The sequence below is a fragment of the Bufo gargarizans genome, chromosome 4 (assembly GCF_014858855.1).
Source record: "Bufo gargarizans isolate SCDJY-AF-19 chromosome 4, ASM1485885v1, whole genome shotgun sequence".
Classification (NCBI taxonomy): domain Eukaryota; kingdom Metazoa; phylum Chordata; class Amphibia; order Anura; family Bufonidae; genus Bufo; species Bufo gargarizans.
This window is the reverse complement of record NC_058083.1, coordinates 261047993-261063814: the sequence shown is the minus strand read 5'-3', so window position 1 is coordinate 261063814 and position 15822 is coordinate 261047993. Positions and strand designations below refer to the sequence as shown.

General features: G+C 42.2%; 1 protein-coding gene across 1 annotated transcript in view; it reads right to left on the bottom strand.

The window, feature by feature from the left end:
* Positions 1-15822, bottom strand: part of GRIK2 (glutamate ionotropic receptor kainate type subunit 2) — a 1088075-nt gene that overhangs the window by 573326 nt on the left and 498927 nt on the right. The window contains exon 4 of the mRNA XM_044292309.1: positions 11700-11881. Coding sequence (XP_044148244.1) covers positions 11700-11881 — 182 coding nt within the window. The remainder of the gene's footprint in view (positions 1-11699; positions 11882-15822) is intronic.

The following is a 15822-nucleotide window of genomic DNA, read 5'->3' as shown; positions in this document are numbered from 1 at the left end:
TATGTTGGTATCATTTTGGTAATGTAATTTTATTTTTTTAGGATGTGTGAAACAGTTAGGGGTTGTGTCTGGAAAGGCAGGTATTTTCCTCCCAGCATGCGCGGCTAGGCTGCTTTTCAGCCAGATGAGGTCAAATACCGGACCGGAGTTTAAGTCTGGGTTTTGGCAGCACCTGGCTGTTCTTAAATAGGCAGCTGGGCTCAGCAAAATGTCTCTGTTTTGGGGATTTGAGGCTTTGTGCCGTGCTGCAGGGCTGAGAGCCGCACGCTGGGGAAACAGGCCCCCTAAAGCATGCTGTGGACTACTGGAGGCAGAACTGCCAGCAAGATGACTTGTGTTATATGAACTTTCCATGGTGTGTGAATTAACACCAAGATTGCAAAGTTACGTGCTGTTTTGTGCAATAGTCTCAAGTGTGAATAAACATTTACCTTTTGAGTTAAGAACTTGTATTTTGCCTCTGTACTGCGCCCAATTACCCTATCTACCAGAGCGAAACCCCACAATTGGTGGAGGATGCGGGCAAGAGCAGTGAGGCTGGCGTGAACGCCAATGTTTTTGGTTTCTGCATTTTTCAGGCACGGTTGTATGTCGCACATTAGACCAGCTGAATTACAATAAGTGACCCAAGACAAAATGGAGGGTGTTAAGAAGGCCCTCATGGAGGCTAATCTGCAGCAGCGAGAGACAAACCTGCAGCAATGCGAGGCTACAACACGTGATGGCTTTGCAGACAGCAAGAGCAACCCTGAGCATCCACGAAGCCCGGAAAGCAGTCTGTGCTGCGATTCCTAAGATGACCCCCGCAGATGACATAGAAACCTACCTGGCAATGTATGAGAAAGTGGCCATCAGGGAAAAGCTACCCATGACCAGTGGGCTGAGGTCGTCGCTCCAATCCTGGTATCCGATTCCCAGCGCGTGTATTTCTAATTGCCGGACGATCAAGCGGCTAACTACCAAAAAGTAAAGGGTGAGATTTTGGCAAGACTGGGGGTGAATGTGTTGGTCTGGGCCAAGCGGGTACATTAGTGGGGTTTAAGCCGGCTAAGCCTGCGAGGATCCAGTATTATGACTTACTATTACCATTACTTTTACAAAAGTTGCTACAGCCTGATGCGCTGAGTCCCACGGCTATGCTGAATAGACTATTGGGTGATATGTTTTGGAGGGCTCTGCCACCCCCACTCCAGCACTTGCTCGGCCAGGTGTCTCCTGCCAACACCCTAGAAAGGGTGGACCTGGTGAAGCGCTACGAGGCTACTAAGACTGTTACAGGGAGTTCTTTTGGGAGGGGGCAGTCAAACTCCAAAATCTCAATCCCAGACCCAGCGACTTGTACCAACCAATCCTACCAGGGAAGTACTCTCTATGGACCTTGCTCCGATAGTCTGCTGGCAGTGTCAGGAGCCAGGCCATGTTAGAGCTGACTGTCCCTTTGGTTTGCATAGCACCCTCGCCACTTTTCAGCTACTAATGGACATTGTGTTTCATCCACGTTGTCGGTACGCTTCAGCTTACCTGGACAATATTATCATCCATAGTACCGACTGGGAAAGTCACCTACCCAAAGTGCAGGCTGTAGTGGACTCCCTTCAGAAAGCTGGCCTAACCGCTAACCCCAAAAAATGTGCAATAGGTTTAGAAGATGCTAAGTACCTGGGGTATGCCATTGAGCACAGAGTCATCAAACCCCAAGTGAACAAATAGAGACAATACAGAATAAGCTGCCGACCTATCACCACTAGGCAAATAAAGTAATTCCTGGGAATGGTGGGCTATTACATGAGGTTTGTTCCTCAGTTTGCTACTCTAGCTGTGCCCTTGACAGTGCTCTTGAAGAAACGAAAATCAGTGGTAGTTCGCTGGGATGATCGGGCGGAAGAGGCTTTTGCCGCTTAGAAGTCGGAACTGTGTGGGTCATCGGTTTTGGTGATGCTTGACTTCAAGAGAGAGTTCGTGGAACAAACGGATGCCTCCAAAGTAAGCCTCGGTGCTGTACTGTCTCAGGAAGTCAATAGGGGAGGAGCATCAAATTGTCTTCCTAAGCTGCAAGCTCACCTCAGCCAAAACCAGGTACAGTATAGTGGAGAGAGAGTGCCTGGCTATCAAGTGGACACTCGAGTCTCTCCGATAATATATGTTGGGGAGAAAGTTCCGCCTGGTGACTGACCACTCCCCTCTCAAGTGGATGAGCCAGGCCAAAGACAGGAATGCCTGGGTCACTAGATGGCTTTTGTCTCTGCAGAACTTTAAGTTCTTGGTAGAACACAGAGCAGTTTGGTTGCACGGAAACACGGATGCCCTGTCCCAGGTGAACTGTCTGGCGTGTGTCCACCCCCTCAGGGTTAAACAAAGGGGGGGTATGTGACACAGTGAGGAGTTGTGTCTGGCAAGGCAGGTATTTTCCTCCCAGCATGTGCGGCAGGGCTAGTTTCCAGCCAGGTGAGGTCAAATACCGGACCAGAGTTTAAGCGCCAGTCTGGGTTTTCACAGCACCTGGCTGTCCTTAAATAGGCAGCTGGGCTCAGCAAAGATGTCTCTGTTTTGGGGATCTGAGGCTTTGTGCCGTGCTGCAGGGCTGAGAGGGGAATAAGGCCCCCTAAAGTCTGCAGTGGACTACTGGAGGCAGAACTGCCAGCAAGGTGACTTGTGTTATATGAACTTTCCATTGTGTGTTAATTAACACAAAGACTGTGAAGTTACGTGCTGTTTTGTGCAATTCTCTCAAGTGTGAATAAGCACGTTTTGAGTTAAGAACTTGTTTTTTGCCTCTGTACTGCGCCCACTTACCCTATCTCCCACAAACTTCACAGACGTTAGAAGGTTTAGTATTTTAAAAGCAATTTTAGATTTATTTATTTTTATTTGCAAAGTCAACTTTTTTTGACTAGTTCAGTTTTGAAGTCAATTTGTGGGACTTACAAAATAGATATTATCACTGTAAAAGGGAGGCGCTAAAATCATATACTTTATTCTCATATAATTAAAATGGGAAAAATTCTACTATTCCAAAAGAGAGAACACTAAATAAACAAACAAATTGACACATATAAGACTCCAGAGTGTCAATGAAAGACAACTAATTATAGCATATACGTAAGGTCTTTCAGCGATTCCCTTTATCTTAACGCTTAATAGGACATGTGTCAAAAAATGCTGCATTGAACTCCAGAATACGCTGGTAGCCTAAAGGTGACAAATGACTATCACCCTAATTAATAAGGCCATACGGTCATCACAAATGGCTGGGTAGGTAGTATTAATGGTTTGGGGGGGAAAATGTCAGTCAGTGATCATCCCTGGCTGGAGCCTGTCCAGCTCGTTTGGGACTGAATGGACCGGTTTAATAAAGGTTAATAGTCACAGGTAATTTGTGACCAACCCAGAAACAAAAAGAAAGGAACCATACACAAACCTAACTGCCTACCCCCACTAAAGCTAAAACTCCCGGACATTCTGCCCCTTCAGTATTCCTCTCTTAAGAGGAAGAGGGTGGCAGCTATCCCAATGCAACAAGCTATTGGTTGCCGTGTTTTCACGAAACAGACTGGCATGATTTTTTTCCATCCTCAGACTACAGGATATTTAAATCAAGAAAGGTAATTTGAGAGGAGTTGATCTCAAAAGTGGAAAAAAAAGTCCAAATTGGTTGGTATTCAAGGCCATAACAAACAGAATGAACCTCAAAAGGTTAATAAATTCATTATGAGGGAAAAATTCCATTCATCTTTGCTGCAAGAAGTAACTGGACTCCTTTATGCCACCCTCAGGGATGGAGCTATAGAGGGCCTCCACGTCAAGACTGGAAAGCAATGTATTGCCCTCGACGTGGAGACCATCCAATTTGTTTACTATCTCCATAGAGTCCCTCACATATGAGGGCAAGGTAAGGAGGAAAGGTCTAAGTATAGCATCAACGTAATTGCTGATCTGTCAGACTACTGGTACCAAAAATAATGGGCCTGTAGAACTGTAGAAGTAGGCCAAATGTGGATACCTAGGCAAAAGAGCCTGATACTCGGCCTTATCTATGAGGTTAGCTGCCAAGGCTGGGATAAGGAGGTTTTTCAGTGGGATTTGCTAGCAATACATCATAGGAACTCCTATCTATCAAGATATCCATGCACATTTTGAGATATTGCTCATGTCCCAACACCACAATATTGATGCCTTTATAAGCCGCTTTGATGTATCTTTCAAGTGAAAACAAGCCCTCTAGTTCATCCTTTGAGACATTGTTCTTAATATGTAACCCCTCCAACTGTGATAATTCATCAAAACCAATTTCCCAAAAATATCTATTGAGGTAATATCACCAATAGGGGGTTCAATTGAGAACAATTCTTGATGGACATGAAAGGTCCCTCACCTGGGATTCTTTCATTTTCACATAAAAGATCAACTAAATTCCACATGTCTGACATCAGTGATATCAATACCAAGTTCAGCACATTGAAGTTTATCTTGACTCATGAAAAAAAAAATTCCACTTTAATTTTCTCACAAAAATATGGAGGTGTTTCACCCAGCCAAATAAATCAAAGGCATGGGTAGGTACAAATGAAAGGCCCTTTTTGATGATGTCAGTTTCGAGTGTCCATAGAGCATTATCACATCTGGTCTAATGGGACACAGTAGTGATATTCTTTATTATTACATTAGGGTTTATTAAGACAAGCATTATAAATGTTAAGGTTAAAGTGAATAGTATTTTTATAGGCTTCACTTTTATTAAATTTTGTGGGTCTGTCTGTTTTCTTTCCCTCAGTGCCTTTTTTGTGCCTTGTTTAATTTTTTCTACACATTCAGCCCAATATATTTTCATACCAGCTTGTCCCTATTATTATTAGGGACTTTGCTTGTTGTCCCTACCCCAGGGTAACCCACATATTTACTCTTATTCCTCCCTAGAATATCCCCTTTTACCCATATGAGAGGCGTAGATGTTTCATCTTGTGCGACGTTGGTGAGCGAGAGAGGAAACGGGTCTCGCCTGCTGAGTTTCCATTGGACCCACGTCAGCCAAGCCTCCAGGGTGTGTGTTCTCCTTCCCTATGTATGAGAGCGCTTCATGCGGCCGCTTCATGGCCGTCATATCGCCGGTGATACTGCCACACACCATCAGTGTGGCAGCGTCCGCTATTACATTCCACGTGCACCTTGTAAATTCATGTTGATCCTGATGACTCTTAATGGAGAAACGCGTCAAGCCCTACCTTAGATGCCACATGTGGGAGTTTTAGCTTTAGTGGGGGTAGGCAGTTAGTTTTGTGGATGGTTCCTTTCTTTTTGTTTCTGGGTTGGTCACAAATTACCTGTGAATATTAACCCTTATGAAACCACTGGCGGATCCAAGGGGGGGCAACGGGGCAATTGCCTCCCCCGAGCTGGCGGTGCGGCCCTGCTCAGTAGTGTGGGGTGGCAGCAGCAGGGCAGAGGGAGATGAGCGCTTCCATTGTGGAAGCGCTCATCTACATAGTCATCTGTATCGCCGTCCTCAAGACAGAGATACAGATGGCTGTGCTGCGGCTGGGGAGGGAGAGGCATGTCCCTTCCCCTTCCTCTGATAGGCTGCATGTACTAGGCTTTCAGCCTAACAGAGGACGGCACAGGCGGTGCGATGACGTCATCAAGCCGCCTGAACCATACAGTGCGGGATACAGGTCGGAAGAGGCCTGCATCGCATCGCTGACATGGAGGTAAGTATGTGTTTATTTATTTTTTATATGTACAATACTTTTACTGGCACATTATGGGGGTCTGTTATTACTGGCACATGATGGGGCAGTTATTACTGGCACATGATGGGGGGCTATTATTACTGACACCTTGGGGGGCTATTGTTAAAGGCACATGATGGGGTCTCTCATTACTGGCACATGATGGAAGGGCTCTTATTACTGACACATGATGGGGGGTGTCTTTATTACTGGCACATGATGGGGGGCTCTTGTTCCTGGCACATTATTGGGGCACTTATTACTGGCACATTATTGGGGGCACTATAGGTGCATTTGCTGAGGCCAAAAAGAAGGGGTATTTTATATGGGGGGCTCTGTACAGTAGCATTTTACACTGGGACACATTATGGTTGGTACTATGGGGAAGGGGAGAGGAGTACTATGGGGTCATCTATGGGGAGCACTAAGAAGGGGTATTTTATACTTGCAAATTATGGGGGACACTGAGGGCACTATATATGGAGCATTTTATACTGGTACATTATGGGGGGCACTAGGAGGAAGGTGGGAGAGGAGCACTATGGGGGCATTTACTGGGGGCACTATATAGGGGTATTTTATACTGGCACATTATGGGGGCACTATAGGGACATTAGCTCAACTGGGGGAATTACAAGGGGGTATTTTTTGCACTGTCACATTATAAGGAGAATAATTTCTACTGGGGGGCATTATGTTGGGCTTTATTACTCCCCTATGGTATGACCCCCTAGTAGCAGCACCAGCCTCTCCCGGCTCTACGATCCCACTGCCCCTTCTCCAAATCCTTATCATGAAATCTTTCTCATTAGGATAAAACACATCAGCTCCACCGAGCTGCCCAGCCAAAGTGTTGAAGTGGTGTCAGAGATTCCAGAGGGCCAAGCCAAGTAATTGTAAGTTTTCATGTCAAATATGTTTGTTATACACATATAGCATACACTGTGACACACAATATACAGTATACCTCTACACTGTAAGCGCCATTGTTTTGTGGCGGCGGACAGAAAATAATCTGGAAGTGCCCCTCCACAGACCAGGCTGTGGATCCGCCACTGTCCAGTCAGTCCCAATCAAGCTGGACAGACTTCATCTGACATTTTTCCCCCAAAACCATTTATACTACCTACCCAGCCATTTGTGATGACCGCATGGCCTTATTAATTAGGGTGATAGTCATTGGTCACCTTTAGGCTACCAGTGTATCCTGGAGTCCTATGCAGCATTTTTTTGACACATGTCCTATTAAGCGTTAAGATAAAGGGAATTGCTGAAAGACCTTACGTACAGTACAGACCAAAAGTTTGGACACACCTTCTCATTCAAAGAGTTTTCTTTATTTTCATGACTATGAAAATTGTAGATTCACACTGAAGGCATCAAAACTATGAATTAACACATGTGGAATTATATACATAACAAAAAGTGTGAAACAACTGAAAATATGTCATATTCTAGGTTCTTCAAAGTAGCCACCTTTTACTTTGATTACTGCTTTGCACACTCTTGGCATTCTCTTGATGAGCTTCAAGAGGTAGTCACCTGAAATGGTCTTCCAACAGTCTTGAAGGAGTTCCCAGAGATGCTTAGCACTTGTTGGCCTTTTGTCTTCACTCTGCCGTCCAGCTCACCCCAAACCATCTCGATTGGGTTCAGGTCCAGTGACTGTGGAGGCCAGGTCATCTGGCGCAGCACCCCATCACTCTCCTTCATTGTCAAATAGCCCTTACACAGCCTGGAGGTGTGTTTGGGGTCATTGTCCTGTTGAAAAATAAATGATGGTCCAACTAAATGCAAACCTGATGGAATAGCATGCCGCTGCAAGATGCTGTGGTAGCCATTGCTGGTTCAGTATGCCTTCAATTTTCAATAAATCCCCAACAGTGTCACCAGCAAAGCACCCCCACATCATCACACCTCCTCCTCCATGCTTCACGGTGGGAACCAGGCATGTAGAGTCTATCCGTTCACCTTTTCTGCGTCGCACAAAGACATGGTGGTTGGAACCAAAGATCTCAAATTTGGACGCATCAGACCAAAGCACAGATTTCCACTGGTCTAATGTACATTTCTTGTGTTCTTTAGCCCAAACAAGTCTCTTCTGCTTGTTGCCTGTCCTTAGCAGTGGTTTCCTAGCAGATATTCTGCCATGAAGGCCTGATTCATACAGTCTCCTCTTAACAGTTGTTCTAGAGATGTGTCTGCTGCTAGAACTCTGTGTGGCATTGACCTGGTCTCTAATCTGAGCTGCTGTTAACCTGTGATTTCTGAGGCTGGTGACTCGGATGAACTTATCCTCTGCAGCAGAGGTGACTCTTGGTCTTCCTTTCCTGGGGCGGTCCACATGTGAGCCAGTTTCTTTGTAGCGCTTGATGGCTTTTGTGACTGCACTTGGGGACACTTTCAAAGTTTTCCCAATTTTTCAGACTGACTGACCTTTATTTCTTAAAGTAATGATGGACACTCATTTTTCTTTACTTAGCTGCTTTTTTCTTGCCATAATACAAATTCTAACAGTCTATTCAGTAGGACTATCAGCTGTGTATCCATCTGACTTCTCCACAACGCAACTGATGGTCCCAACCCCATTTATAAGGCAAGAAATCCCACTTATTAAACCTGACAGGGCACACCTGTGAAGTGAAAACCATTTCAGGTGACTACCTCTTGAAGCTCATCAAGAGATTGCCAAGAGTGTGCAAAGCAGTAATAAAAGCAAAAGGTAGCTACTTTGAAGCACCTATAATATGACATATTTTCAGTTGTTTCACACTTTTTTGTTATGTATATAATTCCACATGTGTTAATTCATAGTTTTGATGCCTTCAGTGTGAATCTACAATTTTTATAGTCATGAAAATAAAGAAAACTCTTTGAATGAGAAGGTGTGTCCAAACTTTTGGTCTGTACTGTATATGTTATAATTAGCTGGCTTTCATTGATGCTCTGGAGTCTCATATGTGTCAATTTGTTTGTTATTTAGTGTTCTTTCTTTTGCAATAGTAGCATTTTCCCCTAATTTAACTATATATGAATAAAGTATATGATTTTAGCACCTCCTTTTTGCCGTGATAATACCTTTCACCGTGATAATATCTCTTAAATGAGAGGCATGCAATTTTCTTTACACTTGTTGAAGCAGTGATATGGACTTACATAATAGAACCAACTAATAAATGACCACATTTTAGAAACAACACCCCTCAAACTATTCAAAACTGGTTTTAGAAATGCTGTTAACCCTTTAGGCATTCCATAGGAATGAAAGCAAAATATCGGTGAAATTTCTAAATTTTACTTTTTTGGGGCAGATTTTTTATTTTAATCAATGTTTTCTTGGAACACATCAAGGGTTAACAACAAAACAAACCTCTATATTTATTATCCTGATTCTGCAGTTTGTAGAAACACACCATATGTGGTCGTATACCACTGTATGGGCACACGACGGGCGCAGAAGGTAAGGAGCGACATATAGTTTTTGAAGGGCAGATTTTGCTGGAAAGGTCTTTGGGTGCCATGTTGCATTTGAAGAGACCCTGAGATACCACCACAGTGAAAAACCTTAAAAAGTTACCACATTTTGTAAACCAAGGAATTTCTAAGGGGTGTAGCGAGCATTTCACTTAACAAGTGTTTCATATAATTTTTAATACTTGGGTGTGAACATGAAAAAAAAATATATTTTTTTTTGCAAGAAAATTGTGTTTTAAGCCCAAACTTTCTTTTTCACAAAAGATAACAGGAGAATATTCCCCTACAATTTGCTACCCACTTTCTCCTGAATACAGTACCACCCCAATTGTGGTCGTATACTGTTATTTGGGGATATGCTTGGGCTTAAAAGAGAAGGTGCGGCATCTGGAATTTCTAACATGGAATTTTCTGTCCTAATATTATTATATATTTGGTCATTGCGGATGCGGTGATACCAAATATGTCTATTTAATTTTTTCATTCTATTTTTCATATTTTTTAAATAACAGATTTGGGGGCATTTTGTTTTTAAATGTGAAACTTTTTTTTCAAAACACTTTATTTTTATTTTATTTTACACTTTGTGTTCCTCATAAGGTCTTACAAAACTTTTTTTTTTACTATCGATTTCTCCTGATATAATAGCCCTAGTTACAGTAGAAATACAACTCCCCCAGAGAGAGGCTGTGCAGCATTATACTGTGCTGTACACCCTTAGTGCAAGGCTGATTGAGGTCTATGAAAGACCCGACTGCACTCACCCAGACCCGGTGGTCACATGACTATCGGGCCGAGACAGGAAGTGGCAGATCGCTTACTCATTTAGCGCTGTGTATACAGCGATCTAGACATGATCTCTGTTCAGCAGCTACACGATTAGCGTGCAGCTGCCATCTCTGAAAGGAATTTCAGAAATATTTTTTTAAGTTTTTACACTTTTCTATAGTTCCCATAAGGAACTACAACAATCTATCATCAGGTTACTTCTTTCATAGACTCCAATGCATTAGCATTTGAGTCCATGAGGATTATGTTATGTTTCTATGGAGCCTTGCCACAGGCTGGGCTCTATATAAATTTATTTATGGCAGCCTTGGATCATTCAGCAGCACCGAGGCAGACTGACTCAACTGTAACTGAATTACAGGATCGCGCTTGAGTCCGCGCGATAGACGGGATCACGCTGCTACTGAGGCCGAAGGCGCATGCGCAGCCTGTACAAGCGCAGTCCCAGCGACTGAGCCGGGTGTCAATTACAGTGCATAGAGGCGGGGTTAGGGCAGGGGAGGTACAGCCTGAAGTCAGGGAAGGGCTACCCCCTTGACTTCTATCATGACTGTTGGAGCAGGAAAGGATTACTTTATAAGGCGATTTTTTCAGGCATATACAGCACATGAAAGCGGCACAAGGATGTATAATAACACACTGAAGATGATCTATAAGGTACTGTTGATAGTTTATTAAGTGAAATTGAGGTGAAAGGTTCTCTTTAAGTTAAGACTGGTAGCAGTTTTTGAGTTTGCTGGCTGTGGTTCTGCACAGTGACCATAATATTGCCTTACAGTTATTTGTACTTTTTGACAATATTATTTTGGGTAATGTACAGAAAAGTATCATTCTTTTTGTTTATAGAATTATTCAGAATAGAAATCATATAAGATGTTCTAGTACAGAAATTTAGTTTTAGAGGGGTTGTCTTACTTCAGCAAATAGCATTTCTATGTAGATAAAGTTAGTACATTGCACTTACTAATGTATTGTTATTATCCATATTTTTTTCTTTGCTGGCTGGATTTATTTTTTTATCATATTATATAGACGCAACGGTGGCCATAGTTGCACACTATAGGTAAAAACACTAGCTTATGTACACTCCTGCGGTCCAGGCCACTAGAGAGGCCGATGCTTTTTCCTATAGTGTGCAATCACAACCACCACTGATGGATTGCAGGGTGGTCGCAACCATGGAGTGTATAATGTGATTGAAAAATGAATAAAGCCAGCAAAGGAAGCAATATGGACAATCACAATACATTAGTAAGTGGCTTGTAATAACTTTTTCTAAATGACAAATGCCACTTGCTGAAGTGAGACCAACACTTTAAGCATTTATGAATTGAGGATGTCTAAAGTAAGATTTAAATGTAACTTTATATATCCTGGGTGGAAAGTGTCTACAAAATAAATTAACCAACAGTAGGAGCAAAATGAAACTTATAGAGGGTGATAGGAGGAGGAACAAAGCAAAAAGGAAAGGTAATGACAATTTTTTTTTAAAAGATGAAAGGAAAGGAAAGACACATCTGTATGTGTGACATGTCCTATCTGCATGATTCTATATATTGTAGGACCTTAGTCTGTACGAAAGTTCTTTTGATGGGCTTTAGTTTTCACTGGAAACACTTCCATTATGGAAAAATGTTTATTAATGCTTATTAATTTCAATATACCCAGAATATTATAGTAGTTATCATGAAATATTGTATTGTAATTCTTTACCTGTTTTAGTATGCCAGCTGCCATGTCATGGCTACAGTCAAATATTACATGGAACTCTTTGCCTCTCTTCATCTCTTTTAGAAGTGGTTTGGCATCTTTTGTATCAAGAGGTAACTGACGGATTTTAAGTCTCAAATTGTACCTAGATGGAGCCTTAATGAGCTCTTGTAAGCGAATAAGACCTAGTAAGAGAAATAAAAAAATGTCAGTGAAACACATTGACCACATAATTTAACAGTGTATATGTGCAAGTAATTTCTTTACAATAAAATGGCAAAATAATTTATTAAAACACAACTTTAATTATTAAAAAACATTCTTCTAATATTTTTAATTCATATGTAATGCACTATTAGAGCAGATAATTCATTCCAAGAAAACAAAATATATGTCAAATGTCTATAAGATATTTCCCTTTTCTGAGCTTATACTGTAGTCGTCACATTCCTACCTCATTCCCTAGTAGATCATACAAGATGAATTACTCAGCACAGGTAATAAGCACAACATTGATGATCTTGATGTATTTTGAATTGGCAGTATAGCTTTACTATTTAATATGCTCTGTACTGTATATATGTAACATTCTTACTGGTAATCCAAGCTGGTGGTTTCTGAGAAGCATGAACAATTTATAAATGAGATTAAGTTTTCATATACAAATTTTGTGGTCTGACTGATCCAGTAAGGTAAAATATTAAACATACAATGTACATAACTTTTTGCTTTAGATCTCCAAAATATTTTTTGAAGGACATGCTATACTTAGTTAAAAATCTCTCCAAAGCCCATAAATACAATAAAATAAAATGTTTTACTGTACCCACCAGTTCATCCTCTACTGTTTTCAGTAGAAAACGGCTTTACCACAGCTTTAGACCTCCATGCCGGGAATTTTTTTACTTGGCTGTATGTGTCATATAGCTTATATATTTTATATATTTGTATATTCTGCCCCCCTTAGATGCATCTTTTCAAGACAAAATAAATGTATTTTCTGTTAATCTTTATTCATAACTAAGACCCCCCTGCTCCTTAACACTTTAGTTACTTAGCCTTGTTCATCTTCACAGCATCCTTCGTATAAACTGGCGCCCAAAACTGAACAGTATATTCCAGATAAGGCTGCATCAAAGCTTTGTAAAGTAGTAATATTACATCCCAGTGCCACAAGCCCATATTTCTTAATACGTGACAATATTCTCCTGGTCTTATAAACAGCTGATTGATATTGCATGCTGTTATTTAGTCTAGTATTAACAGGTACACCCAAATCCTTCTTACCAGTGTTACCCCACCCAGGACATAAGATCCATGTAGATTATTTGTTCACAGATCAACATTTTTGTGTGAGAGGAGTGGAATCAATAGCAAACACTGAAATATTTTAGTTTATTGCACTTTGTCAACCCATGCATATGAACGAACTGACCATCAACTAGGTTAACCCCTGCCCCACTGTCAATAAATACTTCAATTCCCACAGTTTTGGAGTCTAGTGCCGCCTTGGTTGGCAGGTGAAATCGGATACTACTGGCGAAAGACAAAAGTAATTTCTCAGATTCCCCACCCACACCACCAAGAATGAGATGAGGACTAAAACCCCTTTTTCTTTTTCTTTTTAACCTTGACGTTTAAAATAAGGACATACATTAACAAATTGTCCCCCTTTTCCACAGAGTCTCATCTTAAGCCTAAAGTTATTATTAGCAGATTCAGGGGTAGCTCCTCCTAGCTACATTGGCTCATCACCAGACATGTGCTCAAGTATCTCTTTACCCAAAGTGTCGGTAGAGGTCGCCACCTTTTATGATAGTATGTCCTGAGTGTAAGGAACTTTAGATCTCTTCCTCAAGAGTCTATCAATACGTACAGCAAGGGACCTTGCTGCCTCCAACGAACGCCCTCCCTGCCGTAAGCCACGAGACTTGGTCTCGGCCAAGGGGATCCGATCTGGGTCATCATAGATAAGCCATAGAGCTCTGAAAAATTAATCTACCGACCAAAGGGACTGTGATCCGGTCAGCAACAAAAAAGCCCAAGACTGAGCATAACCTTTTAGCAAAGAAATGATTATACCCACTCTTTGACTCTTGTCCCCAGAAGAGCCAGAAAAGCATTGAAGCACTTTAAAATATAATTTGCACCACTCCCTGAACCAAGTAAAATTGTCACTTTCCCTGGAAAATCTGTCTGGAAGAGTCACCTTGGGTTCAGGGCAGATCTGGTTCCAGCTGTCATAACAAGCCACCTGTGGTCTCTGGATCTGTGAGACGGTCGTGCAGAGGTCAGCTACCTCCAGAGACAGCAGCTGGAGTTGTCCGACCAGTGCAGAAATAGGATCCATTGCTGCACTGATACAAACAAAATTGTGTTTTTTGGGCGGTTGATAATGTCCCGAATAATGGGGAGGGGAGGGACACTAGAAAGACAACAGAAGGGAGAAGAGAAAGAACTAAACCTCAAAGCTAGGGAGAGGGGAAAGTTCAACTCCTAGGAAACCCCTAGATCTGGCCCTGACTCCTGTCAGTATGTATAGACCCTGAAGGTGGGAAAATACATACTCTGGAACCTAAACCCTAGGAGCCCTGAGATGTACTAGAGGTAGTGAAAGGGAATGCGACTACTGGTTCCTTCCCAGGTGAAAAACCAGCATCTCCCTGAGGCCTGGTAAGAAAAAGCACAATAGAACAACCAAATACAAATAGCAGTACAACTTATCTTATAAAAAATGGATGAGCAGGAACAGGTAAGGTCCACACACCAACTCTTCCAAATTTAAGCAGAGAATACCACCCGCATGGTATGAAGTGTGAAAACAAACTAAATAGGGAAGCAGTAATGACTGCCAGCTGCACCTGACAAGAGGTGTGGTCATTACCAAACAACAACACTGAGAATCAAGAGACTGTCAGTTAACCTCAAGTGCAGTCATTCTCTCCGATCTTCTAACCTTTGTCACATAAGGTACCATGGCAATATACAGGTCCTTCTCAAAAAATTAGCATATTGTGATAAAGTTCATTATTTTCTGTAATGTACTGATAAACATTAGACTTTCATATATTTTAGATTCATTACACACCAACTGAAGTAGTTCAAGCCTTTTATTGTTTTAATATTGATGATTTTGGCATACAGCTCATGAAAACCCAAAATTCCTATCTCAAAAAATTAGCATATCATGAAAAGGTTCTCTAAACGAGCTATTAACCTAATCATCTGAATCAACTAATTAACTCTAAACACCTGCAAAAGATTCCTGAGGCTTTTAAAAACTCCCAGCCTGGTTCATTACTCAAAACCGCAATCATGGGTAAGACTGCCGACCTGACTGCTGTCTAGAAGGCCATCATTGACACCCTCAAGCAAGAGGGTAAGACACAGAAAGAAATTTCTGAACGAATAGGCTGTTCCCAGAGTGCTGTATCAAGGCCCCTCAGTGGAAAGTCTGTGGGAAGGAAAAAGTGTGGCAGAAAACGCTGCACAACGAGAAGAAGTGACCGCACCCTGAGGAAGATTGTGGAGAAGGACCGATTCCAGACCTTGGGGGACCTGCAGAAGCAGTGGACTGAGTCTGGAGTAGAAACATCCACATGCGTGTGCAGGAAATGGGCTACAGGTGCCGCATTCCCCAGGTCAAGCCACTTTTGAACCAGAAACAGCGGCAGAAGCGCCTGACCTGGGCTACAGAGAAGCAGCACTGGACTGTTGCTCAGTGGTCCAAAGTACTTTTTTTCGGATGAAAGCAAATTTTGCATGTCATTCGGAAATCAAGGTGCCAGAGTCTGAAGGAAGACTGGGGAGAGCGAAATGCCAAAATGCTTGAAGTCCAGTGTCAAGTACCCACAGTCAGTGATGGTCTGGGGTGCCATGTCAGCTGCTGGTGTTGGTCCACTGTGTTTTATCAAGGGCAGGGTCAATGCAGCTAGCTATCAGGAGATTTTGGAGCACTTCATGCTTCCATCTGCTGAAAAGCTTTATGGAGATGAAGATTTCATTTTTCAGCACGACCTGGCACCTGCTCACAGTGCCAAAACCACTGGTAAATGGTTTACTGACCATGGTATTACTGTGCTCAATTGGCCTGCCAACTCTCCTGACCTGAACCCCATAGAGAATC